Genomic DNA, 12,394 nt, shown 5'->3' on the forward strand with positions numbered 1-12,394 from the left:
TGTACTAACATTATAAATGGATATCAATGGTACTTGTTACAAATCCAAATAGAGTCATACTTGGTCAATACTTCAGTTATATACTGAATATTCATTTCCCAACATACATAAATCTTTTACATTTCTCTAAGACCTGGGAATGGGTTATCATATACGTTGTCCTCAATTTGTATTTCCTACACTTATTTATTGCTTTTACCTTTCAGGTTTTACTAGTGGCCATTCTTCATGATGAACCATGAAAAACAGGAATAACATCACTGAATTTGTTCTTTTAGGACTTTCTCAGAATAATGAGGTTCAGGTTCTGTGTTTTGTCCTATTCTCACTTTGCTATATGGCTCTTCTAATGGGAAATTTGATAATCATGATATTCATCCTGGTCAGTCATCTCATTGACCAACCCATGTACTATTTCTTAACCTATTTATCCTTTGTAGATGTTTGTTATACCTCCACAGTGACACCAAAGCTCATCAGTGACTTGTTGGTTGAAAGGAAGACCATTTCCTACAACAACTGTTTGATCCAAGTTTTTACAATACACTTGTTTGGGGCAATAGAAATCTTTGTTCTTACAGGAATGGCCTATGACCGGTATGTGGCCATCTGTAAACCTCTGCATTACCAGGTGATCATGAGCAGGCAGAGGTGCAATAAGATGGTCTTAGCTGCTTTCACTTGGGCAATTCTACATTCATTTTCTCAGTTTGTACTCATAATATTATTACCGTTCTGTGGTCCCAATGAGATAAATCACTATTTCTGTGATGTATATCCCTTATTGGAACTTGCCTGCATTGATACTCAACGGGTGGGACTTTTAATGATTGTCAGTTCAGGTTTGGTTGCGTTGGTGGTTTTCATAGTGGTTATGGGTTCATACACTATGATATTATACACCCTCCGTGGACACTCTTCTGAAAGCCGCAGAAAAGCTCTGTCTACATGTGGTTCCCATATCACTGTTGTGGTCTTGTTCTTTGGCCCTGTACTCTTCATTTACATTAGACCATCCACCACCTTTAGTGAGGATAAAGTGTTTGCCCTTTTTTACACCATCATTGCTCCTATGCTCAATCCTTTCATCTATACTCTGAAAAATAAAGACATGAAAAGAGCAGTGATGAATATATGCAGCAGAAACAAGTTTTAAAGAAGAATACTCATCTTCTGAGAAAAAAATCTTTCTCACCAGACTTTAGTGGTTAGAAAAACATAATTGATAATTCAGTGCCCATTTGAGTCTTGTCTAAAGCCAAAAGGATTTAGAGTAGGAAAAGACTAGTGAGCCATGTAGTTAATACAAAATACTGTGTCAAAATGGGAAAAAAAATAACTTATGGCAAGAAAAGAGAGATGACTGGCCCCAGAGCATATAAGTCCTAAATAGTGACCACCTGAAGACAGACAGACCCACCTTGGTACAATGTTGAATATGAGGTCAGGAAGAGGTTTGTTCACAAATATGTAGCTAGCAGAAGGAAGAGCCCACTCCTTCTTTTTCCTGCCCCAGTAGTAGACTTTTAAAATGCCAATGAAAGCAAAACATTTTGAAAACTGTCCAATTGCTCTCATGGGTAAGATAATGTGTCCCCCTTCCCTGCCCATTGTTATTATGTAAATATTAAGGATGAGAGGATTATTTTTTTAGTTCTCTTTGAAACAACTTACCATTTTTCAATTCAAATCTTGTGTAGAAAAGTGGGACAAAGGGAAAACTGGATCCTAGAGGTTTTCCTCAGTCTATCAGAGAGAGAGAGACAGACAGACAGACAGACAGAGAGACAGGGAGACAGGGACAGAGAGAGCAGACAGACAAAAATAGAGAAAAGGGGGAAGAAGAGAAAAGAGAAGAGAGTGTGGAGAAAAGGAGATGGGAGGGCAGGGGAGAGGAAGGAAGGGTTGGACAGAAGTCAAGAGAGGACAAGAGACAAGAAAAGAAGAGATGAGAGGAAAAGGGAAGGAAAAGGAAGAAAAAATGAGATAAGGAAAAGTTGCAAGGAAAAAAGAAAAGGAAGAAAGAAAAGATGGAAAGAATGAAGAAAAGAGAAAAAAAGTGAGAAAAAGTGCTTTCAAAAAGAATAAATATGTTCATTGAATTTCTACATCTCTCTTCACATCTAATTCGATGGATAGTGAACTAGTCTTGTAGTCAGGGAGACGTAGATTGATATTTCAGGTTTGTTTTTTTTTATGGGAGCTTTGTTTATTTTAGAAAATTAAGATGGACTGGCAGGCCTACCCTTTGTGTTTTACCTTGCTTCTTTACATTAATAAAATTGTAATAGTGTAGTTTCAAAAGTTCATGACTTACAACAAGAGGAACAGGTGAATTGCTGCATTGGGAATCAAATACACCTGGGTTCGAATTCTGTCTCTTACATTCACTGGATGTGTGACCTCAGGTGAATTGGTGACCCTTTCTGTGGCTTAATTTTGTCATCTGTGAAATGACAGCATTAATGCTTCAGAGAGTATTTTTAAGTTTTGAAAGAAATAGTGTATGGAAATCATTATGTAAATAAGAATCTTTTTTTTTTTTATCTAAGGTAATGTACTGTTATGTCTTTCAGATTAGATTCAACAGGACCACAAAAGGTAAACCATGAATACAGAGGATAATTAAAAATGTCAGTGGTCCTCCTGTTTGGACAGAGATGTGAATGGCAGAATGTAAACCCTCCTCCTAGAGTTTCCTTGTAGCTGAATGCTTATCTCATTGTATTGTACCCAGCAGACACTTAAGGTATACTTATCGAATCAGATTGAATTATATAATTTTTGAAGTTCAATTCAATTAGCAAAATGATATAGGTAATAGGAAAATTAATTGTTTTTTTTTCCTTTCCTTAAAGTGTATTTGTATGCCTATCAGCTAAATTAGTGTCTTACTCATAAGGGGGCAATGCTTAATAAATGTTTATTGAGTTCATATAATTGGAATGGAAATGTATTGAATAATTAGAAGTAAGTATTGGGTCTGATCTTCTTTGCAATAATAAGTAAAATATGTGGATATGACCCAAAAAATGAAAATACCGAGAGGAAGAAACCAACAAAAAGACCATAAATAGTCTGATAATTGCATAAAAATATACTCAGTGAAAGCTGGGACACATATAAGAATAAACTAACAGGGAAAGAAAAAAACTGCTCACACACACACATATATATACACACACATACATATAGAGGTATCTTATGATGTATGCATGTCTATGTACACACATACATATATATATACAAAAACCACATATACACATATATTCACACATATATATTATATATGTATGCATATGCACACACGTATTCAACAAGGGTAATTTGAGGAAGGAAATCAGTCTTTAGTGGAGATCAAATAATACAATGTTGTTGTTCAGTTTTTTTCAGTAGGGTCCAACTCTGTATGACCCCATTTAGGGTTTTCTTGACAGAGAAAAAAGAGTTGTCACCCATTTCCTTTTTCAGGTCATTTTGTAGTTGACAAAACCGAGGCAAACAGGGGCAAGTGACTTGTTGAGGGTCACACAATTAGTATCTGAGGCCAGACTTGAACTCTGGAAGATGAGTCTTCCTGATCCCAGGCTCAGCACCCTATCCATTGTACTACTTAGCTCTCCTGAATAATGCAATACTAATACTAATAATAATCACAATAAAGGAAAGAATAAGTCATTACAATAAATAATTGCAATAAAATTATAATAAGAAAATATAGTGAATTTTTGGAAAGTAGTTGACATGATTCTCAAGGGAAAATTTATATTTCAGAACTTTTTTTATTGAAAAAAAGAATGAAGTTATCAATGGCTGGGGAACTAATTAAAATAAACAAACAAACAAAAAGCAATGAATAAAGGAAATGAGAATAGTATAAAATGAAAAGAACATCTAAGCAATAAAAGTCAACCAGAAATCAAAGAACAGAAAATTTAAAATAATATAAAATACATTAGTTTAATATAATTTATTAAATAAAACTAGGATTTGACATTTTTAAATAAAAGAGAAAATAAGAACTAATTTGAATTTTGAAAGAGAATAAAATTAATTTGATCAAATAAAAAATACAAAATGAAATCAGATAATATGAAAATGAAATCTATATATAGAAACTATTTTATCTCTTGTAAACAATACTAATCATAATTAAAATTTAAATTGATCAAATGATAATTGAATTCTCAACAGGGTTAAAGGGAGAAAAGAGGCCTTGATAGTTATAAAAGTGAATTTTATTAATCAATTAATTAATTCAATATTATAAAATATTTAAAAAGAGAAAAATAGACATATTTTTACAAAGTCTTCTGTGAGGCAAATATGGTTCAGATACATAAAAGGGAGAAATAATGCTGAGAACAAATAGACCATATCTCTAGTGAATATTGATGAAATACTGATATCAGTTGAGAGACTATGGTAATATATTTTAGAAATCATTTATCATGACAAATGTGGATTTATCCCAAGAATATTGTTTCACCATGAAGACACTATTAATAAGAGATAGGAAGGAAGAAGGAGGAAGGAAGAAAGGAAGGAAGGAAGAGGGAGGGAGAGAAAGAGAATGAGAGAAATAAAGAAAGGAAGGAAGGAAGGAAGGAAAAAAAGAAAGAAAGAGGGAGGGAGGGAAAGAGAATGAAAGAAATGAAGACAGGAAGGAAGGACAGATCAAAAGAAAAAGTCACATGATTATATCAATATATTTAGGGGCAGCTAGGCGGCAAAGTGGATAGAGCACCAGCCCTGAAGTCAGGAAGAGACCTGAGTTCAAATTCAGCCTCGGACCAAACACTTGACATTTACTAGCTTTGTGACCCTGGGCAAGTCACTTAGCCCCAATTGCCTTAAAAAAATAATATATGTGTATGGATGTGTGTATGTATATATATATATATATCTGACAAAAGAAAAATTGTCTGTTTTTATATATGTATAAGTATATGTATGTATGTAGATAAATATATACATAAACATATATATATAAATTGTGTGTGTGTGTATATATATATTATATATATATATACATACAAAATGAGAGGAATAAATGGACCTTTCTTCAATCTAGTATATTGCTTCTATTAAAACTTGAAAGCTAGCTTTATTGTTAAAATGTTCCTAAAGTCTTAATGTACAAATCCCATTCATGCCTCATCTCAATTCCTCATATTAGTTAAAGTATAATATTGTAGCCCATAATGTTTCCAGTTCCCATTCAGAAAAGCCTTATTGCATACACAAAAGCATGTTGATTTGTAGTCATAAAGGTGTGGGTTAGTATAAAATTTCTGACACTAGTTATTGAACAATGGTTGAGTCATTGAAATTTTCTAAGCCTCAGTTTGCTCATTGATAAAACAGAGTAATAAATAACATGATGAAACATATGGATGAGAAAAATTATTCTGGCTAATCTGAAAGTGAAGTTGGATGAAGGGGAATATGAAAAGGATTACATTTGTCAGAATAAAAGGCTCAGATATGTAGCGCTTCAGGGAGCCTTGGGGACAGTTGAGTCCAATCCTTTCATCTAATTAAGTAGGAAACTAGGGTTAAGGAAGCTTATTTAACTTGCCCAGGTCACAAAGCTAGTAAATATCTGAAAGAGTATTCAATCTTGGATATTTGGGGAGAATGGTGGTACCACAGGTAGAGATACTGAAATTAAAAAAAAAAAAGGAGAAGGATTAGAGGGAAAAATAATGATCTCACTTCCAGGCATATTGAATTTGAGATGCCATTGTGTCTTCCAAGTAGAGATGGAGGCAGTTGGACATGTAGCTCTGTAGCCCAGTCGAAGACGAATTGTATAAAGAGACTTAGAAGAAGTAGTAGTTGAGTTATTTGTTTACATGTATTTATAAGCAAGCAAACATAATAATTGAAGACCTAAGAATTGAGGGCAGGGTCTTAGAGAACATTTCTATTGTGGGATTGTACATGTATGTATGCGTGTATATATGTGTACACATATATCTATGTATGCATATATCTATATCTATATCTATCTAGAAACATAGACAAAGAAGTTTCCATTAAAGAGGTAAGAGAAGAACCATTAAAGTGTGGTATCTACAGGGAAGAATGAGAGGATATTTAGTAGAAAGTGGCAATAAATATCTGAAGACACAAGAGTCAAGAAAGACAGTGACTAAAAAAAAATGTATATTGAATTTGGTGATTCAGAGGTTATCAGTTACTTAGAAGAGATTCAGTAGAGCTGTAGGACAGAAAACATCCCAATGCACTGAAGACAATGAGTGTATTCGGGAAGAGAAGATATTTATTATAGGCAATATTATTTAAGAAGTATAGCAGTAAGAATAGGGACGGTAGCTGGGAGAAACTAAAGTTCAAGGAATGTTTTGATTATTTCTTTATTCTTAGGATTGATTTTTTTAATTAATTAATTTTTAATTTTAAACATTTCCTTTTATAAGATTTTAAGCTCAAGATTTCCCACCTCCCCTCATCCCTCTCCAAGATGGCATGCAGTCTGATGTAGGCTATACATGCATGATCATATTAAACATATTTGCACATTAGTCATGGTGTAAAGAAGAATCAGAACCAAAGGGAAAAAAAAAACACAGGAAAGAAAAAAAAAGGAGAGAAAATAGTATGCTTCAACCGTATTCAGGTTCCATAGTTCTTTTTCTGGATGTGGACAACATTTTCCATCACGAATCTTTTGGAATTGTCTTGGATTGTTGCATTACTCAGAAGAGCTAAGCCTAATAAAGTTGGTCAGCACAAAATGCTGCTGTTACTGTGTTTAGTATTCTCCTGGTTCTGCTCACTTCATTCAGCATCAGTTGATGCAAGTCTTTCCAGGTTTTTCTGAAGTCTGCCTGCTCACCAATAGTATTCCATTACACTCATAAACCACAACATTTTTAGCCATTTCTCAATTGATGGGCGTACTTTCAATTTCCAATTCTTTGCCATCACAGAAAAGAGCTTCTATAAATATGTTTGTACATGTGGGTCCTTTTCATTTTTTTTTTGTGATCTCTTTTGGATACAGACCTAGTAGTGATATTGCTGTATCAAAGGATATGCACAATTTTATAGCCCTTTAGGTGTAATTCCAAATTGTTTTGTCACATTAGCCAATCTGATAGGTGTAATGTGGTACTTCAGAGTTGTTTTAATTTCTCTTAATTTGCATTTCTCTAATCAATAGTGATTTGGAACATTTTTTCATGTGACTATAGGTAGCTTTCATTTCTTCATCTAAAAACTTCTTGTTCATATTCTGTGATATTTGTAACATTTTCTAAACCATATTTGTAGATAAAGTTCCAGGATTCATTGGAGAAGCTATTATAAAAGATCCATAACAGGGGGATTATGACTGCTAGAACTAGGTCTTGAGTGACTCAGGAGCAAATTAGATTAATAATCTGGAAACAGAATTAGTCTTAATGATCAAGAAGAATGTCTCTTTAGAATATAAAAGAAAGGGATTGAGAAAGAGGGAGTGATGGTTCTGAGAAGCTTTGAGAATAAGAGGATGGGAGCTCAGTAATTTACATGAATGATTTCAATCTTCATTGCAAAGTAGAAGGTTAAGTGTGGGTACTGATTGTGTGAAGCCGTGATCTAGAGTAGAGAAGATAGGTTAGTAAGAGGTGGTATTGGGAATAATGCAAGAAGTTGTAAGAAGTTCTATAGAAGATATATCATCTGAAGTTTCTGGGGTTGTTTATCATCAATCTGTTCCACATGAAAGTATGTGTTTTAGCATTCTCTAGGAAAACTCAGTAGCTTTGAATCACAAACAGTGTGAAGAGGACCCAGTGATCCTAAGAGAGATGGGAGGTTATATTGATTCTCTTACTTAGAGCATTAGTCACTTGACTAACAGATTATACAGCATTCTAGGCATGTAATTTCCCAAATCAGCACTTAAAAACAAGAATCAATGGTGATCACCTTCTTGCAAGATACGATCCTGCTTCCTACACCAGTATTAGGCAGGGGATGAATCAGAGTCAGATGGAAGGCTAAATATCATGATAAATAGGAGTTAATTGATTTCAAAAGAAAAAAAATTATGTTTTGTTGTTATTGTTGTTCAATCATGTCTGGCTCTTCATGACCCCATTTGGGGTTTTCTTGGTAAAGTACTGGAATGTTTTTGCTATTTCCTTCTCTAGCTCATTTTACAGATGAGGAAACTGAGGCAAAGAAGGTTAAGTGACTTACCCAGGATCACACAGTTAGTGTCTGAGGCCAGATTTGAACTGAGGTCTTCTTGACTCCATGCCTGGTAGTCTATCTAGATACCTCATCTAGCAAACCTAAAGGACTGTGTTTGGAATTACTTATCAAATTAGTGAATACTTGTGTCTTTAGTATAAACTAAATCTGTATTTAGTTTACATCTAATGTAACCCAAATATATCATATTACTAAAAAGAAAAAAAATAGGGCAGCTAGGTGGCACAGTGGATAGAGTGATGGGCCTGGAATCAGGAAAACTCATTTATCTTCTTGAGTTCAAATCTGGCCTCAGAAATTTACTAGCTGTGTGACCCTGGGCGAGTCACTGAACCCTGCTTCTTAAGTTTCCTCATCTGTAAAATGAGCTGGAGAAGGAAATGGCAAACCACTCCAGTATCTTTGTTGGAAAAAAAAAGCATGAAATAAAGTAAAAAAAATAAGTTTCAGACATGATTGAAATTACTGAACAATAACAACAACATCAATTGTTCTTCAGGTTCTCTGCACATAAAATCCAAAATAGGCATATACCATGCTTTTATGACTGCTCACCGGTCATGCTTACCTGAAAATAAAAACTTTCAAGGCTTTTGAATTATTTCAGTTTTGGTATGGATAAAAATAAGCATGAAAGCATCATGATGATATAGGAAAAGCAGCTGGGTTGTAAGCAAAGAGATTTGGTATTCTTCCAATATCAGTAAATATTGAAGAGATGAGGACACCTTCACAATATTATCTTTTAGTAGCACAAAATTCTTGCATCTATGTACTTACTGATAATTTTCCTCCTCCATAGATTTTATAATTAGAGACAGAATGGAACACAAAGGTCACTTTATGCCTTTGATTAGGGCTCAAGGAAGTTAACTGATTTAGTCAAAAGTCACACAGTGCATGTTCTACTATATCACACTTGCAATTTTGTAAAATGACTATTCATAGCCTTCCACAAGTATTCCATAGAATATAATCTCAATTCATTTGAGGATTTTGAGGTCCTTTAATATTTCCTGGGTACTTGTTTAGTACTCAGGTTATCTCTCTGTTATCCTACATTCTGATTATCTAACTTTTCTGGCCATATGTCACAAAATCACACAGTAACAAAAATTTAGAGTTGAAAGTAACAGACTCAGTATAAAGAAAAGCAGAGGTGTCAGGAATAAAACAAAACAACAACAACAACAAAAGCAAACAGAAATGTCTTTCACATGGACAGAACCAGGGACATGTGCACTGGAACACTGAAAGTGCGGAAGCCCCTTCAAACCTGGGATGGCTTGACTTCTGATGCTTTCTTTCAAGTGTAGCCTAAATGTGCCTTTCTCCTCTCTCTCCATTTCTGCCATCTCTGGAAAATCAAATTATGTTGAATCCTTCTCCCATGTCACTGCCCTACCTACATTCGGAGACAGCTATAACCTACCCTACACTTCTTCATTTCATTAGGATAAACATAACTCATTCTTTTATTCAATTCTTGATAAATACTTTCTATATCCCTTTTTGTATGTATGACATTGCAGGCATCATAGTTATCTGTATCTGCTCTGAGTTACCAAGTAGCACCAAGGATCCTAAGCAAGCATGCTTTGCCATGCATGCCACTTAATATCAGAGGCTATTCTGGGGTAAAAACCCAGCTTTGTGTCTCACCATCTCCAACATGCAGCTGATACATTTCTCTTGGCTTTGCCTGTTAACTGATATAAAAATAAGTAAAAACTGGGGCAGCTAGGTGGCACAGTGGATAGAGCACCAGCGCTGAAGTCCAGAGGACCTGAGTTCAAATCCAGCATCAGACCAAACACTTAACACTTACTAGCTGTGTGACACTGGACAAGTCACTTCACCCCAATCGCCTAAAAATAAAAAAAAAATTAAAAATAAGTAAAAACCAAAACAACAACAAAAACCCTTTTCCACTCCTCTTAAGAATTTAAATATTTCCTTGTCTCCCTTAGCTGCCCTCTTAAACAGTTCAATTTCATCACCTACTGTGGAAGAAAATATTTGGTCTGAGATCTTCTGATTAATTCCCCTTACCCCCATATAGATTTTTCAAGGTCAGAGAATGAAACATTTTTATCTCTATACCTGAAATATTGAGTAGTATCCTTTATAAAAGTAATGCATGTTTGCATATATGTATGCACATTGTATGTGCTATATATATATGTGCATGTGTATATGAGTACACAAAAATATATGAAAGGTAACTGAGAATTCTGATGAATTGTCCTTGGGCAAAGGGACAGTTAGCACGAGGCAACTAGTTGGTGCAGTGAATAGAGTGTCAGGTCTGGAGTCAGGAAGAGTCATTTTTTTGAGTTCAAATCTGGCCTAAGATACTTACTAGCTGTGTCACCCTGGGCAACTCACTAGTGGTATACCTCAGTTTCTTCATCTGTAAAATGAGCTAGAGAAGGAAATGGCCAAATACTTTAGTATCTTTGCCAAAAAAAATCCCAAATGGTGTCACAGAGTTAGACTCAACTGAAAACTGACTGAACAACAACATAGTTACCACAACAAATGGTCTAAGACATTGAAGCTAGACAGTGATAGAAGAAAGTAGAGTATGGAAAGCAGAGATGAAAGTTCAAAATATAAATTTGTTCATCTTTCGTAAATGACTTGTGTAAGATTAAACCAAAATAAATTAACAGAAGGATTCTTAAGGTCACAGAATTACCAAAATAAGCCACCAGGAGCTCTAAGTCAAATTAAAGGCTAAAATATAATTTTGTGAAAAAAATTCCCTTTTATATTCTATAACACCAACCCTATTAATAAAAATCGGTATTTCTTCCTACTGCGACCTCTCAAATTTTCTGGGTCTTTTCCCTATTTAAAGTTTTAAAAAAATAAATGCATTGAGGAAGTGTTCTCAGGCTCATTTAAGGGAATCTAAGGTAAATTGAATTTAGGATACCCTGGTTCTAATCATGTTGCTTCCCTTAGCAAGTTTTGTTATATTTAGCAAGTCCTTTCAACTTTCTGTGGCTTAGTTTCTTTATATGTAAAATTATAGTTCAGGAAGAGGTTAAATGGGATTGAATTAAACGATCTATAAAGTTTTTATTTCTCCCCCATCTTTATACATCATTTTATGACAGGAATTTGGAGAGTGTTGGTGTAATGTTGTGTCATACCGCCACCTTGTGTACATTTACTGTCATCACTATATTGCACCCCATATTGCCAAAGGAGGAGTGGGTGTGAACAGATTTAATCCCGTTCTTCTCAGCTGATTGCCCTACAGTTGAAAAAAGATTACAGCAGGTGGGCATTTCCTTTAGCACAGCTTGAAATAAATCTAAAGAGCAGAACAGAATTAGCCAATGTGTGAAAACTAAATTGGTCTGATAGTTCTTTCTATGGGGAAAAAAATCTTTCTGAAAGGAAAGATAAGATTGTCTGGCATGCACAGGTCTTGTATTCTTCCCTACAAGGACAAAGATATGGTTGTTTTGAACTTCAGTGTGGGGTGATTAGTAGAAATCAAGCACAGATGGATTAGCAAGCGTTAGATTAATGCCCACATTTCTTTCTAATTTAATCAGATGAATTCAGTCCCAAAGAAAAGTTGTCATAAGGAAGAGTGGAATGAACATTAGACTAGAAATCAGAAGACTTGAGCAGCTCATTTTTACTCTTGAACCCTCATTTTTTTTTTTCATCTGACAAATGACCTTAGATATACCTGGAGTACTGAAGCCACAGTGTTCTTGTGAGAATCACATGAAAAAAAAAAAGAAAGAAAGAAAGAAAAGGAAAGAAAAGATATGTCAAACACTTTACAAACCTTAAATATCAATGCCCAGGTACTTATAAGAAATGCAATATGACTCGGTTTCTTCCTCTGTAAAATGAGAGTATCAAATTGAATGCTCCCCAATGCCTCTCCATTTTCTACCTAGCTGCCTTCCCTTGGACTTCTTCATCATGATCTCAGCAGCCTCATGATTTCTCAAAATCACATTAGCCCTAGAATAATGATATCTCATTAGTATGCTCTGCACCCGAGCCCCCTCTGATTAGAAGGCAGGACACAGAGATCCTCCCAGAACATGGGCAGAAATAAGGGTTCCCAGACCACTTATTTCTTAAATTCCCACCTAAATGCACACCGTTGTACTGCATGCCCCCATGA

At 34.8% G+C, this 12,394-nt stretch overlaps 1 protein-coding gene across 1 annotated transcript; it reads left to right on the forward strand.

Moving 5' to 3' along the window:
- Positions 1–238: 238 nt before the first annotated feature.
- LOC114041023 (olfactory receptor 4P4-like) lies at positions 239–1,156 on the forward strand. Its single transcript, XM_027859227.1, has one exon. It carries the CDS (start codon positions 239–241, stop codon positions 1,154–1,156), a length of 918 nt encoding a protein of 305 aa, XP_027715028.1.
- Positions 1,157–12,394: the final 11,238 nt, after the last annotated feature.

Source organism: Vombatus ursinus, unplaced genomic scaffold, assembly GCF_900497805.2.
Source record: "Vombatus ursinus unplaced genomic scaffold, bare-nosed wombat genome assembly UNPS02014163.1, whole genome shotgun sequence".
Lineage (NCBI taxonomy): Eukaryota > Metazoa > Chordata > Mammalia > Diprotodontia > Vombatidae > Vombatus > Vombatus ursinus.

Excerpts from the sequence above, each read along its gene's own strand:
- LOC114041023 (XM_027859227.1), top strand. The coding sequence starts at position 239 with ATGAAAAACAGGAATAACATCACTGAATTTGTTCTTTTAGGACTTTCT.